This window comes from Pimephales promelas, chromosome 5 (assembly GCF_988280905.1).
Source record: "Pimephales promelas chromosome 5, fPimPro1.hap1.1, whole genome shotgun sequence".
NCBI classification, from domain to species: domain Eukaryota; kingdom Metazoa; phylum Chordata; class Actinopteri; order Cypriniformes; family Leuciscidae; genus Pimephales; species Pimephales promelas.
Genome location: NC_142773.1, coordinates 24371279 through 24393632, shown reverse-complemented (window position 1 = coordinate 24393632; position 22354 = coordinate 24371279). Strand labels below are relative to the sequence as shown.

Here is a 22354-nt window from a genome sequence, read left to right as displayed (position 1 = left end):
TGATTATTTCACGTCTTGTCACGATACCGGGTTGAAGAAATATTGTTTAGGCCACTTTGTTTGATATAATCACAACAATTTAACGCAAGTATGGGAATTGAACTCAGGTCTTCTTGATTTAACCCCAACGCTTTATCAACTGAGCCACTGAGTCTGTTGAGTAACATGTAAGTAAAACGATTGACATTGAAAAATGACACTGAATGATTACAATATTTAATCCAAATAAATGTTCTTGTTTCGTACTGATGTTATTCATCTGTTTTCACCAACGTAGACGAACACTGACACCCTGTTGTGAAATAATGGCGTTTTTTACTGCCGCAGCTTTCTTATTGGCTTGGTTTGGATTTAAACTTCATTTTCCGATGAGTTTTGAAAATTCTGCACACACAGTAAACATCAGAACCCTTCTTCTGTCAATACATTTCCCAAAATATAAAACTTTATTACAGACACTCATTTTAGGTGGTGTTTGTTTAACTCATTGACGATTGACCGCAGTACATTGAAAGTAAACATAACCGGAAGTAAGTGGATAGGCTATATGATGTCTATGGGCTATGTTTTGTTTCCAAACGGAAGTGCGTCAGAGCTCTCTAATTGCAATTGTCACTAGTACGAATTGGATTAGAGAGAGCTCTCTAATTGTAATTACTAGTAACAATTCAATTTAAATATAAACGTTACAGTAGATCTGCACCGACTGCACAGATTAAAATATCTGTAGCTATTCAGTTGGACTTCACTCTTCACTCAGCCTACAGAAGAGTTTTTGTGAATTGGAAAAAAAAAATACACAGTTGGATCACCTATGACAAGTATATGACCTACTCTAGGCATAGGCTGTTCACCGTAGGTTTTTATATGGAAGACTGAGTGAAATATGTTGTTGTGAATTTATAGTTATAGATATTAACTAAATTTAGCCCATGATAGCCTACCGTGTAATCATATGGATCCTTGATTAGCTGTAGTAGGCCTACTATTCTCTATTGGTAGTCATTCAGCTACAAAACATTCAGCTACCTACACAGCATTTTATGAGGACAAACACAATTTATCCCTTATCTAAAATTCCAAGGCCAAAACCAAAAAACAAATAACCATTTTTGAAGTCACATGGTCAATTACTTTTTTACATTTTTGGAAGCAAAAGTAGTTTTAGTACAACTAATGTACAGGGGTTGGACAATGAAACTGAAACACTGGCCAATGTTGGAGGTTTCACATCTATATGCCTGGCGGCCAATCTTCAGAGTGAAGCACGGGTGGATCAGTGATGGTTTGAGCTCCAATATCATGACAATCCTGATTGTATTTGATGGACACGACACTGCCGAGGACTACCAAACCCTTCTGGAGGATCATGATGCTCAAACCGTGTATCAGCATGATCATGCACCAACACACACAGCAAGACTTGTGACAGAAGGGTTTGATGAAGATGAAAGTGACGTTGAACATCTCCCATGGTCTGCACAGTCACCAGATCTGAATATTATTGAGGTGTTTTGGAGGAGCGAGTCCACCAGCATCATATAGTGACCTGGACACTGTTCTGGAAGAGGAACGGCTCATAATCCCTCTGGTGACTGTGAAGGACTTCTATCTGTCAATTGGTGCTGTATTTGGATGCAAAATGAGGCCCTCACCATTCTAACAAATTATTGTGTTGTAAAACCAGGTGTTTCAGTTTCATTGTCCAACCCCTGTAGCACTGGGTGTGAAAAAAAAACACTTTAGTAAACTGAAATTAAAACTAATAAAATAATAACTCTGGCTGTTAGGGAGAATTAAACATTTGTAAGACCACTGGTGACCTGTAACTTCAGATTAAGACAAGTGAACTAATTTTATATGTAACTTAGGATAGCAGGTAGCCTATTTAATTTTAATTTTATATTATTTAATTCAGATTTTAGTTTTGTAACATATTTATAGCCCTTCATGCTATGTGGAATCTCAACCAGCAGAGGTCACTCTACCCCCTCTGTGCTCCGACTCTTTATTTGGCGACAACAGGCTTGACCTTTTGACTTGTGTTTATATCAAAGAGAAGACAAATCACTAGAAGCTAATCAGTGAGTTTGAAGGGTGTGCAGAACTTCACCTGCCTTCCAGCTCCTCTTTCTATGGCACTAAAGCTGCTAAAAACTCTCAGCTTCCACCATCTACTGTTACCCCTTCTGTGTGAAAACAAAACAGCACTAAGCACTTGGACCTATACCAAAAACAAATAAATATATAGGCCCTACACTCTTTGTAGTAGCCTACAAATAAAACAAAACAAAAAAATGTTTATTACTCTAATGATTTTTTGATATGTTTTAGCTTACCTCAAGGGCATCCAAGATGTAGGTGTCTTTGTTTCCACAGTATTTTCAATTTTGATATTTTTCGGTCAAACCGTTCTTGTCTGTCAGTCATATAATGGAGGTCTATGGTCACCACCTCAAAGAGCATGCACAGAGAAGTCCAAATTAAACATGATTTAATGACACGGAAATGTAAGTACACATTGATGGCCTAAGACACGAAACGAACGGTTTGTGTGAGAAAACGAATGGTATTTATATCGTTTTTACCTCTTGTAACCACAGCCACGTCCAAGTGATCCGAGATGTCTATGTTTTTGCTTATTTCATTTCAAATTGGACATGAAATGGATGGAAGATCTGGAAGCAAATAAGAGCAGCCACCGAATACTTATAGTTTTGAAATATTTTATTTTGAAAAACATTTATCTGTATTTATTTGTTTTGAATTTACCTCTGAAACTTAAATAGGCCTATAAAAATTCTTGATTTCTATTTTAAAAACCGGAATTTCAATTAAGATTTTTCAATGCTCACAAATTTAGATACAAAAAAAAAAAATCAACAGTGTTTTGAGTTTTGAATGAACATACAAATTCATTCTCTGCCAGTAGACCTTAATCTCACTTAAATCATTGCAATTTGAAGTTTAATCATCACATAGCGATTCCTGTTTTTCCATCTCCAAATTTCAGACATTTGGAAACGATAATTTTTTAATTAATAATTTTTTTTAATTTAATTATGATACATTTTTAAGATTTTTTTTCTAAATATATATATATATTTTTTTAAATAAGCTTCATAGTCTTACATTAGATAAAACTAAATTCAGGGCGTAATCTTTGGGCGCAAAGTGGTGCACGTATGACGTTACTTTGTAGGATTTTCCCATATGCTTTTGGATTATCGCAACAACAATAAACAAGCTCTGTGATCATCAAAAGTTTATGATAGCCTACTGAAGCGTTTTGTCCAAACAAGATCATTTTTACAGATGAACTTTGAAGCTTAATTGCAGCCGCCAGACGTAAAAAGATAGCCTACCATTACTTGCTTAAAAACTCTCAATCAGAAGGCATTGTGTAGGCTACAAAATATTCATTGAATGGTGAAAAAAAATCCAAAGGAGTAAATCAGCCAGGTTTGGAACGGCGTATGGTGAGTAAAAAGAGGACAGCATTTTAATTTGGGTGTTAATTATATATCAGCCTACTTTATTATCCTTTCCTTGCGGATAAAATTGCACTTCTTTATTTTTTTTTACCCTTAAATTACTAGATTTAATCAATAAATAATAATTTAAGCACATTCCTCACAACTTAACTTGAACAACTTACAACTTAAAAATAACTCACAATTTCCTAAAACCTTTTAATTCAGTTCAAAATATCTTACATTTAGAGTCTTTGCCGAGCTCTTGTGAAAAATAATAATAATATAACGTATTTCATGACTCTTTTCCAGAGGGAAGGATGAGGGTTAAGTGAATTAAATGTCGATTTTAGCTTTAATGCTAACACATTTTAAGTGTTTTCACATTTTAGATTTTCATTGCTTGAGTGCTAAATCGGCCAAAACATGTGCTAAAAATACAAAGTACAATAACACAACTGATTTGACACTACATAACTTTACTTGAATTGAATCCAAGTTATTGTCTATACAATATATATTTACAAAGTCTGAAAGAGGGGAAATAAACAATAAAATACTAGATACAACTGAGGTATTAGCTAAAAGCATGTACATGTATTCAACTCGTAAATATCAATCATGATAAACAGTTTGAGATGTGTCATCTGCTTTAGAAAACATCTTATCACAACATGAGGTAGGAGAGCAACGTCTCGTTTTCATGCAAGAGCAAAAAAAAACCTCTCATACCACTGTAGAATTGGCAACATACGCAATGATACACACAGACACTGCATTTCATATCTCAGAATTACAACTTAAATATCTTTGCTGCTTACAAAAGTCATAAACAATATAATTTATATTACAGTGTTGAGTGTGTTCTCCAAAAAAAGCATCACATCTGATTTTTTTTTTTTTTTTTTTAAATGAATGTCTCAGTTACACATTAGCAAAGGTGTGATCGATATAATAGGGTCACATGCTGTGCTGGCAGGTAGTTATTTGTATACTATGTGTCTTTTTACTATTATAAAAAATGTTCAGTTCATATAATTGTAATTTTCTTTTGTCTCTTTTTGCCATTAATCAGCTCACATTATTCATTATCCCCTGTAAAATGGGATAGTTTTCTTTAGAATGCAAAATACATGGTTGCTGGAAAACTCTAGTATTATTAGATTGCTTTAAGGTACAATTTTGCTAATTTTATAATACCAGGCCTATATACATCAGATATTCAACATTTCACACCTCTCAAATATGTACAACGTTATCTATATTCATTTTCTTAATACTGCAAAAGCCAAAAACAGGTTTGTTGTTCTTAGAGTCTAAAGAGTACTGTATTCTTATGCCCATAATTCAAATTTAACATGGCATTCTATATAGAAGATATACAGCGCACCCCCTTGTACAAAATGCAATTTTTCATATTACAAATGAAAAGGTATACTCTAAAAAGCTTCAGAAATACACTTTAATACCCCAAAACTATCAAAAACAGCATTGAAACTGGCTGCTACAGAGGTAACTCTGGTGAAATAAGAAACCTAATACTGGTTGTACAGAAATTGTAGTTGACACGCTGCGTGTAATGTATTACAGTGACAAAACAAAAGCTACAATCTCTCAAAAGAACTACAAATGAAATTAGAGCTATATATATATAATAAAATAAAATAGCTCCTTTCAGTAAGCATCTCTCATTTGCCATTCACACACAGTCTCTCATATCAAAAGTCTCTGGCATCTAAATTAGGCTCTTGAGCACATTTTCTGTCTATTTACATAAAGACAATATGGAGGGACATTTGTTTGAAAGCTTGTATATGTGAAAGAGAATACAAAAGAGAGAGAGAGAGAAAAAAAATCACTTTAGCAATAATGGATCTTTTGTTTTAGCATAACAATATTGTATCTAACATGCATTACTTCACTCCCTTCTTTGTAAGAATGTCAAATTATGTGGAAGAGGAAAAGCTGAAAAGCGAGCACCACCAAAATAACAACAAGTTGTCAGACTCAGTGGGCTTCAATGAAAGGGACGAAATGACCCACTGTAGGGAGACATTTAAGTACCGGGCAGTGTACGTCACTGTTCCCAATCCCCGTTGGATGGAGTGCAGGGGTTGTCCACCCCCTCACCACCATACACACTTTATCAACAATCACTCTTCAGGCCAAAAAAAAAAAAAAAAATTTTAAACAGAGCTTGGGCTACACCCAGCTTTTGCAAACGTGATCAGAAACCTTGATTATTTAAACCTCGATTATATCAGAAAAGATTATTTATAAGAATTTAGTTAATATATTAATGACTACGGTATGTACAAAGTGTATATAAATCTTTATTAGTTAATACATTAAATAATTTCTGAATAATTTCAAGAAAAGGTCAAAAATGGCAAAGCACCCATTTACAATATAGTCTTGTTTTTAAATTCTTCATTGCTGGATATATTCACATAAATCAGGGTGTTTTCCTCTTTTTACCTCTTTTTAAGAGGTTTTGCACTGTACACATATTCAGGTTTAGAAAAACGCTGATTTTGGAACTGATGAATTGTGCACAGTGGAATGTTCTATAAGAGATATGTACATCATAAAAAAAACGTTATTATTTGGGTCTAATATTGTTTACAAACTCAATTGGAACTTCTGTGTCCATCTAATTGATGATGTATGGGTGGGCATCAAAGGCCACTGCCCCATTCTATGGAGAGAAAGCACACGTCCTCAAGCCCCAGTGACTGGGAGCTAACCTGACACCATTAATTCCTTAATGTCTCTCCCTTGGCCCCCTGTCTGTTTTCTTTGTCTCTGTCAGACCTGTTTGTTTAGTCATCCAGAATAATGACACGAAGGAATGAAGAGGGGGAATATGAAGAAAAAGAAAAAAAAAGAAAGTCAGTTCAGGCACCCAATCCTAAAACACCCAATACTTAACAGTCAAATCATTTAACCTAGAGTACAGCATTCAAAAACTGTAGGTAATTTATCAGCATAAGGAAATCAGCTCTGGTTTATGAGAGATTGTGAACTACTTCAATGCTTTACATCTCCAATTACACTATTAATGGATCCTTGAGGAAATTCACTAAGAAATGTACTAATCTAAGGTCAACTGCATGCTTTGTTTGAAGATATGTTGATTTACTTGGCCTTGAAATTTCCAATCAACTAAACTTTTAATCACACAAGTGCATGTTATAAAGTCAGAACTGCGAGATATAGGCTAAAGTCAGAATTGGGTGATATAAAGTCGCAGTTCTGAGAAAAAAAGACAGATGTGCGACTTTTTATCTCACAATTCTGACTTTTTTCTCACAATTGTGAGTTTATATGCATGTCGAAATTCTGACATCTTTTCTCAGAATTGTAAGATATAAACTCACAATTGCGAGTTATCAGGCTAATTCTAAGGTGAAAAAAATACTAACTTTTTTCCCCCTCAGAATAGTTTAAATCTCGCAATTCTGACTTTAACACGCAATTGCGACTTTATATCACGCAAATCTGACTTTTTATCTCGCAATTCTGACTTTATATCTCGCAATTCTGACTTTATATCTTGCAATTGTGACTTTATATCACGCAATTCTGACTTTATATCTCGCAATTCTGACTTTACATATAAACTCGCAATTGTGAGGAAAAAAAGTCAGAACTGTGAGATAAAAATGCATCATTACCTTTTTATTTTTGGCGGAAACAAGCTTCCATAGTTTACGGCACCCACTGACTTCCATAATCGGAAAAATATACTTTAGAAGCTAATGGGGGCCATTCTTCAAAATGTCTTCTTTTGTGTTCAACAAAAGAAAGAAACTCATACAGGTTTGAAACAACATAAGGATGAGTAAATGATTATAAAATAAAAGTTCTAGGGTCTAGTATTATAGTGTTCTCCAGCAGGGGGCGAATGCGAGTCTTTGCTTACTGCATCACACAGGAATGAACTGAACTGTTTGTCATATACCAGTCTGCAAAGGGTCAGCAGTGCTGACAGGAAACATATAATCAACACCAGACCGAAAAGACAAACGGTAGGCAGTTCAAGACGAGGGAAAGAAAATGGAGGGGAGAAGGAAAGGAAGAGGGGGGGATTAGGATCTTAAACCAGGGGGGCCTCAGTAAGGGGCGCCTCTGTTTCTGAATCACTTGAATGAAACATAATGACTTGAAATTCTATATTATAATATTTTACTGATATTAACAAAGAAATGGTGATACACGTAATGAAAATAAAAAGTAAACATCCTCATGGTTTCTTGCTGCTGCTGCAGGGCATTGGCGTCTTGCTGTTTGGCATCCGTGTGACAGGTAGTATTTTACTGAGTGTCAGTTTTGTTTCCTGTATCCAAAGGGCTTGGACAGGAAAAGCACTCGAGCACTGACCCAACGACACAGGAGGTAAAAAGTACTGAAAAGAAACACCTCCTCTGTCCCATCAGCCTCTCAGCACGACTATAAATTATAACAAACATGTACATCCAAAAACAAAAAGCTTGACAACTGGTTGAGGACAGGGCGACTTAGGGGAAAAAAGGGAGACACGAAAAGTCTTTTTAAATTAAACAAACATTAAGGGAACACAAAGGGATATGTTTATGGGAGAGCTGCTCTTTTCTGCAGTGGTCTCGTGTTTGTCTGTCTCAGCAGGGAGTGGGCAAGCGTGTTCCTGGGCTACAGGCGTGGAAGTGTGCGAGAGACGGGGAGAGCAGGAGGAGTTTATCCGGAGGTTACCTCTTGGGCTGGTGAAACGGGGGAATGCTGGGATTGGGGGCTTGCGGAGGGGGTCGGGGGCTGAGCGGGGCTACTGCTGCGGCTTCCCTTGGTGCCAGACTGGGCCATCTGCAGCTGAAGCTTTGAGATCATGAGCTCAAGCTTCTCTCTGGCCTCTCGTTCCCTGCACAGCTCCTCCTGCAGTTCCTGCCGCTCCGCCTCAGCACGCTCGAGGCGACAGCGGAGCTCGCACAGCTGCAGACAGAACGAGAGGAGTTAGAAATAGGAACGCACAAAATGATTCAAAAAACACAAAATTGAACCTCAGTAATTTCAGCAGCAGAGCAAATCTATAGCGCCACGGCAAAATACCAATTGAACTGAATGTGAAACATCTGTCTACTGTGTCACTCTATTGCATTCTCTTCACTTTACTATAAAACTATACTAAAGCAACAAGTATTAATGCCTCAGTGAGTCATTACTTTCAGAAAGTTGAGCAATTTCATATATGCAGTGTTATTTCAGTATTATGTGCATACTTTTATAGTGCTTATTACTATTTTGAATTAGCTTTCATTTTTATTTTACTTCAAGGTTTAGTCGTTTTGTTATGTACTTTTTAAATATTTCCAATATAACTTAAATATTTTTTTTCTTTCTTTCACTTTTTCACATAAAATTAGTATTTTATTTGATTTAATTGCAGCTTAAATTACAAAACGATTTTGAATGGTTTTGGTTTAAAATAACAGATTTGATGACACAGACTCCATTTACCCCTATATTTAGGGGTACACACACACAAACACTTAATGGTTCTCAAAATGTGATACTCGAAACAATTCTAGATAGAAATTATAGTTCAAATATTACAATATGCAAATGTTACTTCATTTGTCTTTAAAAAAAAGTCGCATTGGTAATTTTTTCTATTTGAATAGATTTATGTATGTGATCAAAACAAATGTGCAGTTATATCAGCAGTACGGATGGATAGACTTCTTGTGTGTTGATCTGATCTGATTTGATTAGACCGGATATTTGCTCTAAAAAGTGTGAGAACCACTGCCCTAAATCATCGCTGAAATCAGTGTGCAAGTCAGCCAGCCACTGGCTCTCCATCTCAATGTGCGTGCGTTTCTCTCTTCCCGTTACTGATTCACTCCCACACACAGATAAGCTGTGCTGATACATGCAGCATATTGCATCGGGCACAGGAATAATTCACACTGGGTATAGTCTATCGTTGCATCAGAGTCATTGTGGCGCACTCAGATGGGCTCTGCCCTCTCGCGTTTACCTGCGCGTTGTACTGCGCCTCCTGTTCCTTGGGTTGGCAGGCACAGCTCTGCTGCCGGAGCTGCTCAAGTCGGTGTTCCAGCTGTCTCTGCTCCTGCCGCACCTCCCCCAGTCTCTGAGCATGCTCAGTGTGCACCGCCTCCAGCTCGTTCTGCAGCTCCAGCTGCTCCGCAGACAACTCCCTCAGCCTGGCCGCCTCGCCCCCGCGCACTGCCTCCAGCTCCTACACACACGCACATGAAGACACGCATCAAACAATGTGTGGCATAGGTCAGGGTTTGTAGTGGACAAGTCAAGGGTGATAGCTCAATTGGAACATGCTCCACTCTGCTCTGCCCTGGCCTTCACCTTTACACCCACTATGTAACAAGGTCCCTCTCTTTTCACAGGACCACAAAAGAGCTTCTCAGATACACAACTAGCCCATCTCCCTGGCTCTGATCAAACCTCTAATGAGCTGCCTATTTAGAGGAGCATTTTGAGACATCATAGGCCTGCACCTGACACGGTGGCTGCTCCATAGAGAAGGGAGCAAAAATCACGTAGCGTTTTAAGATCCCCGTTTAGGCCAAAATCTAGGGCAGAATCGCATGAATCATTTTGCGGATGAAGTAATCCCAGATGCAATACGACAAGCTTAATGATTTTCATCCAAAATGGCAGCAGGAGATAATTATGAATATGCATTCTATATGCACATACTTATGCATCATTGTGTGTATACACATTTAAAATGCATTAAAATTAAAAATGTATTATATATATATATAGCCATATATTATTTGTGCTTATGAAACCTAAGGTCAGGGAGTTTCAAACTATGGTGTGCAAAGGTGCTTGTATTAAGGTAGGATATAATTCATCGATTCTAAATTAAATGTTTTCTTATATAATAATGTTATAGTATAATATAATGTTTTATCCTTCTTAAGCATTATTCAGTGATTGTATTCTATTGTTAGCTCCAGTTTTTAACAATAAGAAAAAGGTTTGTATAAGGTTCTATCTTATTTTCTATAAAAGTGAACAGAAACAAAAGATTGAAATTTATAGAAAATAAAAATCCCCAGGTAATATACATTTTTTGAGGCTTTAGTTGAGTAACCACATAAAAACCAATTACTTAATTGTAGAAACACCATGTTGTCATTTTAAAATCATACTTAATATGTTTTCCCAACAAAATAAATCAATCTTAGACATTATATATTTGAAGAGTTCAGATGCAAAAGCCTCTAAATGCCATTTGAAATTTTCTTCTTTAATGATGATTTTTATCAAACTTGTATATTTAAGTTCAGTGATTTCACTTAAATGGCAATGATAATTACCTATTAATTGTTATTTAAGTGAAATTACTGAACATAAATATACAAGTTTGATAAAAATCATCATTAAAGAAGAAAATTTCAAATGGCATTTAAAGGCTTTTGCATCTGAACTCTTCATATGGTCCCCTTTAATTTATATTTAATTAAACACATTATTAGAGTACTATGTTAACATCAGTCTCTATTGCAATCGACTGTGAGCATTAGTCAAGAGTACGAAGCTAAAAAGTTACTTCTGAGTTATAACGCATCCTTGGAAGATTGCTGCCTATATAGACAGCAGACACAGAGCCAGCTCATTAGATTTTGGAACAGAGCTAGGGATGATTTAGGTCGGGAGATGTCTCACCATCTCCAGCTGCAGCTGTTTCTGAAGGGTGGAATTGAGCTTCTCTTGCTGCCGCCGGTACATCTGCACAATCTCCAGCATGATCCTGTCTTTGTCGTCCTCTGTTCCGCTGTCTTTTCCCGCCGTGGGAATGGGGGCGTGCTGCTTGCCGCCTGAGCTAGTCTCCATGGCGACTGGCGGAGGAGGTTGGCGGCGTTCGTGCGCTTCGCCCGCGTGGTGGGATTTGGCCTCCTCTGCGATGGAGGAAGGAGATGCGCGAGGATCTGAGGCAAAGGGAAGAAAGAGTTAACCACACTCACACACACCTTATCTGTCATGTGCTGAAAGTCTGTCTGACTAATTCTCTGTAGGTGTCTCTTTTTGAAGGTCAGCATAGAGGGGAAGGGCTCGACACCTCACACAGAAATGGGAGGCAAGTGTAAAGTGGAGATTTTCTTGATTTGAGCTATTTTAGCGCTGCTAAGATGCTACACAGGCTCGACATACAAATCACCTGAACCAGGCAAACCACAGCTGCCTAGCATGTATGTTTAGATGAGCAATACGGGAGTCCAGAGGGACTGAGAGAGAAAGAGCGTGTGTGTGTGTGAGAGAGATACAGCTCATTTAAATGTAGGACAGGCAGGCTGCAGATCTGGCACTGCAGAGCCGAATAACAGCCTCCCTCTCCTGCTAGCCTCTACTGTGACTAAGACCTGTCTGTCACACTCAGAAGAATGAGTCAGAGATGGAGAACGAGAGACGGAAGAGACACGGGGGAGCAAGGATGAGAACGAGTACGTGGAAAGAAGAGAGACAGATTGAGGAAGAGTTACAGAGGGCACACGTATATAGAATGGATACATGGAAAAAAGAGAGACAGACTGAGAGAAAGAAAGGAGCCGGGGTGGAGAAAATGTGCATGGAAAAAAGACAGACGATTGCGGAAGAGGGACGGGGGGGGGAAAGACAGATGAACGATGGAAAAGAGAAAGGGGGATCCTGGATAGAAGCAAAAAAAGAGGGAACGAGAGACAGATGAGGAACAAAAGACAAGGATAGCTTGGATAGAGAACAGATACATGGAAGAAAAAGAAATGAGAGACAGATGAGGCAGGATGAAAAAATATAACAATATAACAAATATAACAAAACAAATACCGACTCAGGAGAGAAAGAAAAGCAAATGAAGAAATAGAGATGAGGGAGACTAGATGGAGGACAAATACATGAAAGAGAGATGGAATTGAGAAAGAGATGTGGAAGAAAGTGAAAGCGGTTAAAGGAGAGAGTCAGGAGACAGATTGAGAACGAGAGACTAGGAGCCTGAACGGAGAACGGGTACATGGAAGAAAGAGAATTGAGGATGAGAGATGGGGGAAGAAAGATAGACAGACTGAGACGAGAGAGTACAGGGAGCCAGGATGGAGAACAGACAGATAGAAGAATGCAGGGGAGACAAAAAAGAGAGAGAAAGCAGTAAGCACAGAGAGGTGAGTGGTGGGCTAAGAAGGGGTTCAAGAGGAAAAGAAAAATGATGCACAGAGAGAAAGGAAGAGGGAGAGAGAGACAGGCAGAAGGAGGACATGAGGAAATATGGTGTTCTGCGCGGTGGAGAATGGAAACCCCTCCCCCAATACTCTCCTCAAGAGCGATTCTGACGCTCACACGGACTGCGGCCTCTTTTCATTCTCTCTTTTCACTGGCGACAAAATGTAAGCTGTACTAATCATTAGCAAGACATTTTCAGCAGCTCCTCACCTTTTGAGTCAGTCAACCACATACATGTCCAAAAAAACACCTCACCTCATCATTCTTGTACATTTTGCGCATGCATGTAGAATAATTTACTAGTACTGACCTGTGGTGGGCTGGCTGTCGTGGGTGAGTGCTCTCCGGCTGTAGTGCTGTTTAAGCAGGGCCCCCAGAACCTCATGGCTCACCTCTGCCTCCTTCCGCAGGGACACGTTAGGGGCCACCATCTTATCGTACGTGTACAGGTAGTAACTGCAAACATAATAAACCTTCAGATTAGTGCACATACATCCCTGAAACTGAAAACTCCAGCAATAACAGGAGAATTGTTGCTCTCAGAAAGCCATTCACACGTACAGCTGAGCAGGTAATGATGCACTACAGAGCTAAATCGCAATAATCAGATTAGACTGGAAATAAGCATTTAAAAAAAAAATAGTGTCTAGCTGAATGCAATGCAATCACTTTTTTTCTTGTCGACTGAGTCCAAGCCTTCAGGTCATGCGTCTTATTCTTCAATGAGGTTTGCAAATATACATTTTAAATACATTTTTACATTGTCTGACATTTGTTATGATGATGTTAGGGTGTCCTGAGTGGTTGCTAGGAGTGTTTCGTACAGGCCAAAATCAAAAGAACCCAGGTCTCTAGGATATTCTCATCCCTAGATTCAGTGTATATGACATTTTGCCCATTTTATCATATAACAAGCCGCAGGTCAAAAGACAATAACAGGTAAAAAAGGCCATACCTCGGGTGGACGATGGGGCAGTGTCCTGGTTCCTCTTTGATATCGGGAAAGAGTCGACTGAAAACCAGTGAAGAGCTTCCCTGTACACACAAAAACAAGAGCATATCAATATTAACGAAGCACTTTAAGGCCGTTTGAATATGAAATGGACTGTTTGAGCTGCATTAAAATACATGTATACACATTTGTGCATTAATAATACAGAAGTTCTTTAAGGTCTCATTACACGCAGATCATCTAGAGCATTCGCGCAGGAGCAGCTGAACAGCAATAATTACACAAAAATGTACAAACACACAGAGGGAAACTTGGTGAGGGCAGTGAGTATGCCTGAAGCAGAGTAAACACAGAGAGCAGTACAAACATCTTGCTGTAATATCATGCATGCATGAGAGGAGCTCATCCATCGGTGGCCACAGTCACAGAGCAGAGGTTGACAGACAGAGCATTAATGAAGAGGATAAGAGAAAGACAGCATTTAGTGAAACAGCCCGGGACGGTTTCTGACTTGATGTAAATGCTTGGTAAACTGTACTGGGGGAAAGTGAGGCTACATTTACACCACGTTTTGAAAATGTGTCTCACGTGTTGTTTAAATGTTAAGGGATTTGGAAATGCAGCCTTGGTAAGCATTAGAGACTTCGTTAAAAACCTTTAAAAATAACTTACTAATCCTGAACTTTCAAAAGTAGTGCATGTTAATAATAAACAAAGCCCTCCACTCAAAACGGTTCGCATGAAACAGTTCGAAACTTGTTTACGCCTGGCCCTGCCCTTTTGTGATTAGAACACCCGGAAAGAAAAGAGGAAGGATGACTGTTGGGTCTCTGGTGTGTATGTGCAGTTATATATTTCTGAATGAAATGAAAGACTGAGCGAGTCAAAGACAGAATGAGAGGAAGGGGTGTGAATGAGGGAGTTTTCTAGGGGTGGGTAGGAAGGGTGAGGTTAGTTTTGAGGCCGGTGATGAGTATGAGAGAGCAAGATAGTGAGAGGTTGTGACTCTATAATGAAGAGGGTGTGTGTGTGGATGAGGCCGTTATGTGCTTGCGTGTAAACAGAGGATACGGATCACTTGAAGAAGAATTAATTTGGAGATTTATGGAGGCTGTTTAGTTGTGTATTAATAGTTTATTCAGCTAAAAAAGCTACATTTATTCAAATGTTCCCTAGAATGTGTTGTATTGAAATATTTTAATTTCTTATAGAGGGTATGCGGCTTATTTAAAAGCATTTAAAATGGACAGATATGGTTTTACAGGTCCATTTTCAACTCTAGAAATTGGCCCTAGAATGAAATTGTCCGTTTTTACCTTATTTGGAAGGGTCATGAATAGTAATGAGGAGTTCTGCTCTGATTGGCTGTTTTACTGTGGCCTCATTGTGTTCAAAAACAGCTGTTCCCTTACATAAGACGATAGGATCATCGGTTTGGCAGCCTACATCATTAGTACGCAAGGAATGTGGTGCACTCTGAATTCCAAGCATGCAAAATAATCGTTTTCAAAAATTACAATTTTTAACAAATGGACTAACGTTAGATGCATTGTCATATAAATATAGCTTCGACTTATGTGGTGGAGAATGTGACGTTAGCTAGAAGGATCGAGTGAGCTAACATTATCTGTGAGCAACTAAACTAAACGTAGTTAGCCCCTCACGTGCTGATGAAATAGACGAAAGTAAAATTATTTGACATAGGCAAGAAATATTAACCTCAGCGTAAATACTTTGTCGTTCTATTTAGTTTGCTACTTGTTATTGTACTAGGATAATCTTGCACTGGATCTAGATAACAACAGAGTACATTATCGTTAATAAAATCACTAGTTTACCGCTTGCGGGAATATACAGTTGGAATTGCCCCCTCCCTTAGTATGAGACGCTGAGAGAAGCCTGGTTAGAAAATAATTCTGTGGTGAAATGGGCAGAGCAAACTAACAACTTCAAATTAAACGGTATCCGATTATAGATAAACATCAACCACGTCTGTTGACATTTCTTTTCTGTCGGGAAGGGTATGAAAATTCCTCACATCCCCTGCACAGCCTGGAACATAACATTTGTTCCCGTGATCTGCCATTTTCCCTATGATCCTCGCTTGTTCAGTTCAGCCTGCCTTTGAACATGGGCTGGATGCACATTTTTGGAGGCGTACATATAAATTATCCCAACTGTTGCGTCACAGTCGTGTTATGTGGAATCATTTAAATAAGAAGGAGAAAACAATGGTTTTTGAAGCTCACTGTATGTCATGTCCATGTACTGAACTCTTGTTATTTAACAATGTCAAGATAAATTCAATTTCAAATTCTAGGACACCTTTAACTCCCTTTTGTCAGATTATAAGTGATTTAACTGTTCCTTCATACTAAACAGAGTTAGAGATCGTCTCTATTGAAGAAGACATGAGAAAATAGTTGCCCAGGAGCGTTGCCAAGATGCTGCGAGTGGCCTTGCATTAAAGGAACTTTGCAGTAACATAGACAGTACCTTTTTCTCCAGGACGTTATCAGACAGCTTGCTGTTAGGTGGGCAGAGTGCAGGACTGGACTTCCTCCCGTGACCGTCGTCATCCACCACCTTCTGCGAGAAAACACAAACACATGCTTCATGAGCACAACCTTATTCACAAGAGTGTTTACAATTAGCTGCAAGCCTTCAGACATGCAATTCATCTGATATCAGAGAGCTTGTGCACAAATCACCACACTCAATCTGTCCGTCACCTCCTCTGCTAAACGCATTCAACAAACACGCTGCAGGGCTTGTGCATATGTGTGTGTGTGTGCTAGTCACACAGCATGAATCAGGGGCAAGCTCTGTGCTGATGGTAATCAGACACAGACAGAGACTAATATAGCTAAAACAGAAGGGAAGAGACCTTTAATACGCTCACCTGACACAGCAGTTCTCTTCAGAGGATTCATAATGTGCGTTTCTAATGTTTATAATCCGTAACATCCTCTATTTGGCAAAGCAAAACACAAAGTGTAACACACATCCTCGTCCCTCCATCACAGAGACACTAACAGTTGTGGTTGGGTGGGTGCCAGAGGAGGAAGAAACATGTTTTATCTGGAGTAAATTACAACTTCCTGCAGACTATGGGAACTATGGGATCTCCTGTTTCCTGTAGGCTGAATAATGAACGGCGATGTCGCCGCACAACATAAAGCAGCTGCACGGTGGTGGGGTGACATGGCAACCCCACACATCGCCGCTAAACGCAAAAAAAAAATGTGCGTGTAGGAGATAGGGCTGTTTTTCTTGAGGGAAGAGGACTGCAGCATGAGGGAGGGGTGGGCAGCAGCCGAGGGGGGCAGAAACAATGAGCACACTGCAGTGGTGAGCCTGTCTAACCTTGACAAGCGCACACACTATGTCTACCGGCCCATCTCTCCACACTTCAAGGCCCAGCCAACACTCCCTCCTCACCCGTGACACATGCAATGACACAGTCCCCACTCTGTCTCCTTCGTGTTGTGGGTTCTCATCTCTCAAGAGCCAAGTATGCAATTCTAATGTTTAAACCTGGTTCAATATGCTATGTTTGGAATAGAGTACTAGCATACTGCAGAGTATATACTGTATGAAAATAGTACATACTATACTTTCCTCTTTTTATTGCAACAACATAAAAATGCTCAAACAGAGAGTACAGATGTAAGACAAAGAGTTCATAGAAGTTCCAAGTCCTTTCCATAGGTGAAAATGAAAATACTCTAGGATCTTACTGTCCTTTTTCATATTTTGAATTTTTACTTGGTTAATTAATCTGTATATAAAATAAATATATATAATATAATATATATAATTAATATTCATCAAGTGGAGATAAAGAAAATATATATAGGCAATGACATTGTGCATTTGTAATCCACAATTGTGCAAAAATGTCTTGACAGTCAGTCAAATAATAAATAATCAGTCACAAAAAAAAAAGGTAAAAAGATATTACTGTTAATTCATTCTCCATTCTAAAAATATAAGGTCAAATCAAGTGCATGGCATTAGGGATACAGTACAACACAGTTCATTTTATATTAGGTCATGTGGGGATTCTGCGCATACTAAAAAATTGCATATTATGCAGAGTATACATCCTACACTGCAGAACCACCACAAGTAGCACGCTATTTTGAACCTCCATAGAGACACCACACACACGGCACACTATTAGAGCTTCCAATCTGCTGTATCACATACTAGATGCAGTGCAGCCTTGACGCAAGAGCTTACAGCAAAACAAACACAAAAACAAGGATTTATCTAGCTGGCCTGCAGCACAAAGTGCGAGCAGTGATTGTGATAGTTGTGCAAAAGCTGTGGGCGCCGTTTACTGAGAGTTATTGCTCTGTTCCCCTCAAGGACATTTAGAAAATTACACTGGAACAGGTGTCTCATGCTCTCAAGACGCAAAACCATGAGATACATGACATAAACCCACCATATATAAATGATGTGAAACATAAACAATGGTAAGAAAGCGTCTGCTGAGAAGGCCATTGTAACGTACACATTTTGTAAATGACGTTTTTTTCTCAAACGGTTATTTCTCGTTTAAGTCACTCAACATGCCAAATCCTGCGGATCAGGTTGTGTTATGAGATTCTCTGCGCTCTCTTCCAGGGATGCAACACCTCAGACATCTCTAATCTCTTTTTAATTAGTGTGTAAAAGTCACACACACACACACACACACAATCATATTCTGTAACACTATTTACTTCGTAAATCGCATCGTTGACAAATGTAACTAACAGAAATCCCTCACGTCTCGACATGCAATCAGAACAAGAACACACAAACACCCAGAGGATGCAAAGCCTGGTTGTCACAAGCATATGTGATATGCAAAACTCTGCAAAAGTGTGTGTGAGAGGAAGACAGCTCACAACGGTGGGAGTTAGCATTCCTGCAGCTCGCTCATTCGAAACATACCACCGCTGTTACTACGAACCCATTAGAGAATGCATGATCATACGCACACACCCTTTCGGCCTCGGATCTCCCATTCGCCCACGTCAGCTTGCTAACCTGAGCACCAAAACAACCTGCTAGATCTAACAGAACACTTTAAACCTTCATCAACTTCAATTGTTTTCCTCAAAATGGGGATAATGAGGTCACTGACACACAAACACAAATTCTACTTTGGCTCTGACAATGAAGACTGTAACATGTACAAGCCTGACCACATCACTATTACCAACTATGGAGATCCCCTGACGAAAACATCTACGAAAAAACATTGTGTCCACAGAGGTTGACGAGAAAAAAACACACACACACACAAAAAAAAACACACGCAATGTCTTTGCAGTTTCCGCACGTTTTATCGGCTACGCTGTTAAGTGGGGAATTACAGCGTAGTATTACAAGCCGCATGGGCCGATGATGAATCTTATCTAGGCCAACCTCACACAGTCATAATACGCGATGACCTTTCAGAGAGCGTGTGTTTACCCTAGGAATGCCTTTTTATGCATATCGTTCCTGTTTTTATGTGTACACACGTGTATAAGGATTTAATTTGTGAATCTGTGAGTGACACTGAGCGTTTATAAGTGGCTTTTCATTTATAAGCACCTCACAGAGACACAGTTTAGCACAATCCGTGTGAAAGGCGGCACACGAGGGTGATTGTGTGTCCATCTGTTGCAGCTCTGGCAGAGGGTATGTATAAAGCGAAAAAAGCAGCGCAAACATGCAGTTTTCAGTCACAAACACACAGAGAGCTGCTGGGGCCCCTCACTGTACCCCCTCCATAGGTCTCCTATTCACACATCATTAGCACTACAGGGAAAAAAAGGAGTGAGGACATGTGTGAGCCGGGTGTATGGTGACCAAATATAGGCCAAGTTGACTTAAGAAAAGTATGCAAATCATTTACAATCTGGAAACAGTGGCTGTGTTCAGAATTGAAGACTAGCATGTTGTTTGTTGCATACGTCCAAAGTCCCTTTCAAGAAAAGTCTGTCCACTAAGCGGCCAATTTTGCCACACCTTCGGGCATCTATTTTTGGGCATCCAAGACCAAATCCTATCTATTTGAATGGGGAAATCCTGAAATCTTAAAAACTGCTTGTCATACCTGGATTTGGATAAATTCTAATCAGCACAAAAATCTGACACGAGGGTGAGTAAATGATGACAGAATTTGTATTTTGGGGAGAGCTATCCCTTTAAGTCAGCAAGTGGAGTCCAGCTGTCATCTCAGAAGTAAATGTTTGTTTAGCATTTGTAATCCAAGTGCGTGTAAAAATGTCACATCAAATAATGAGTCACGAAAATCACTGCGGGTGGTATTACTTCCATTTCATTCGTCACACTGGAAAAAGTCTTGTGCATTGCACTGTGGGACACGTTGTGTGCTCTGTGCTATTCTGATGAGGCATCTTTTCGATGTGGGCTGGACTGTGGACAAATGTAGGCCAACTTGATGCGGGCTATAAGGAGATAAAATCAGAGGAAGAGAGACAGAACTAAAGAGAGATCTAAAACAGTAAAAAAAAATTCCTGTTTTTCTTTAACAAAAATTGTAAAATATTACATAGCATTAGAGCCCGACCGATAAAGGATTTTGAAGGCCGATACCGATACAAATATTTGTTGATTTTAAAATCCGATATTCCGATATATCGGCCGATATTTTATTCTATTTTTTATTTCAGAACCGAGGAACACACATTAACAGATTTCCCTAACATTAGTTAATTGTAGTTATTTATGAGTTTTAACTAAAATAATATGATAATGCATTTTAAAAAGAAACTTGTTTCATTTATTGTCACAACAGAACAGACTGATGATAGTGGCATTAGCTAGCTTTGTGGTTAGCTAGTCTATGATGAGCCAAAATTTAGCAATGGATAACGTCATACTGCAAATTGTAATTGTAATTGCAAATTTTCAATGTAATACCATACTGCCGATACCGATAGTTTGTAACGTGCCAATGTCTGGCTCTACATAGCATCGAGTAATGAAACGTGAATATATGAGTATGTTGACCAGTGTGGGGGATTTTTATCACAAGTGTCCAACAACCATCACATGAAAACATCATGTGATATCCATAATGGCAGCTAGCATCAAGCTAGCGGCAAATTTAAAAATTATGGACATCAATTGGATAAAACTTGGATATGCTTTTGGATTTATTGCTGAAAAACTCCAAAAGGATGCACAAGTTCCAGGCTGGACAGAAAACCTTCTGTAAAGGCTAGAAAGACACCAAAGACACCCCCATGATGGCTAGCTCATTAGCTTTTTGCTGGAAAAAAACGGTAAGAAAATCAATAATTCGATCTGTCATTGAATAATATAAATATTTATCAGAGGTGCCATGTGGCATTGTGGACAATACCGTGCCGTCGGCCTCTGAGGGTTAAGGCCCAATGTGTATTTAGAACAGACAGAATCACTCCAGAATAAACATTTTGGCAACATCGTGTGGATTAATGTAAATTTGATTGTCACCTACATCTTTTAGGAGTGAATTCGGTAGTGAAAGCTGACCTGGAGGTGCTCGTGGGCAGTGTGGTTTTGCACATACGGTTTATAAAAGTAAACATGCATTCCTGACATTACCTATGACGCCTATACTCAAACACTAAAATACTAAAATCCACATCATAAAAAAAAACTCACTAAAACAACCCAAACACTCAAAATCAAACTAAACCACTTGCATAAAAAACCGAGCAAACAACATGCCTCTAAATATCAAAACACACTCTCAGGGATCAAACACACAGGCTCAGACGTGCTCATTCCTGAGAGGATTTGGCTGGCAGCCTAGGGCAAATTTTTTTAAGGGAAGAGGGAGGGAGACGAACATTCTGTCTAGACGTGGTCATCAATAGTGCACAGTCTGCCTGTCTGTCTGTCTGCCGTCTACACACACACATCCACTGTTTAATCTAAAACATACCTGATAAGAGCCACACACACACAGGTGACCGAGTTATCCACTCGCATACTAGTATACGCAAAACTAACATACTGTGCCGGTGATCACGGATCGGCTTGGAGGGCTGAGAGCCGTAAACACACAGAGGAATGGTCTCTCCCCTCTCCTGCTCTCAGATTTCACTGATTCAAACAAAGCTCTGCCTGTTCCCTTTCGTACACACAGGCGGCTTTAAATAGGCCAATGAATGGGAGATCTGTATGCACGACGTGTGTTAGAACCGAGTACTCTCAAGTGTGCGCCGGTGAAAAGCAGTAACCACATGAGTCTCCCATGGCGCAGCTACACTAGGCTAACACGCACCCACGCGTACACACACGCTCAAAGACGTTGTCAGACGCAGTCTTGATGGAGATGAGTCTCTGAGGAGTGTGTTCTTTGGGCTGCGGCAACCTACAGCTCATTTCAGAAGCTGCTGTCAGGGCTCAACCAGAGTCATCACACTCTGACGTTGGAAACGACCCACGCTGCTGCTCTCTGTAGGATGAAAAAGGGGCAGAATGTGACCTTCTTCTCTCGGCAGGACACACACACAGCCCGTGAGATATTTGGTCAAAAGGGCAAAAACAAAGGAGGACAGGACAAAACAAACATCTGGATGTTCACATAGCAGCTGTAAATCTCAGCGCCATATTATGAAGGAGGTTATGGCCAGCGTGGATCCATTTTGACCAGCTGAGCGAGTTTATGCTCCACAGTTTTTCTACCAACACCAATGAAAAATGT

General features: G+C 39.3%; 1 protein-coding gene across 1 annotated transcript in view; it reads right to left on the bottom strand.

The window, feature by feature from the left end:
- Positions 1-3935: 3935 nt before the first annotated feature.
- The window catches only part of skila (SKI-like proto-oncogene a), a 33471-nt gene continuing 15052 nt past the window's right edge, over positions 3936-22354 (bottom strand). The window contains exons 3-8 of the mRNA XM_089131168.1: positions 16144-16236; positions 13651-13730; positions 13006-13151; positions 11166-11428; positions 9487-9708; positions 3936-8438 (exon numbers count right to left, since the gene is read on the bottom strand). Coding sequence (XP_088987294.1) covers positions 8190-8438; positions 9487-9708; positions 11166-11428; positions 13006-13151; positions 13651-13730; positions 16144-16236 — 1053 coding nt within the window. The 3' untranslated portion in view covers positions 3936-8189. The remainder of the gene's footprint in view (positions 8439-9486; positions 9709-11165; positions 11429-13005; positions 13152-13650; positions 13731-16143; positions 16237-22354) is intronic.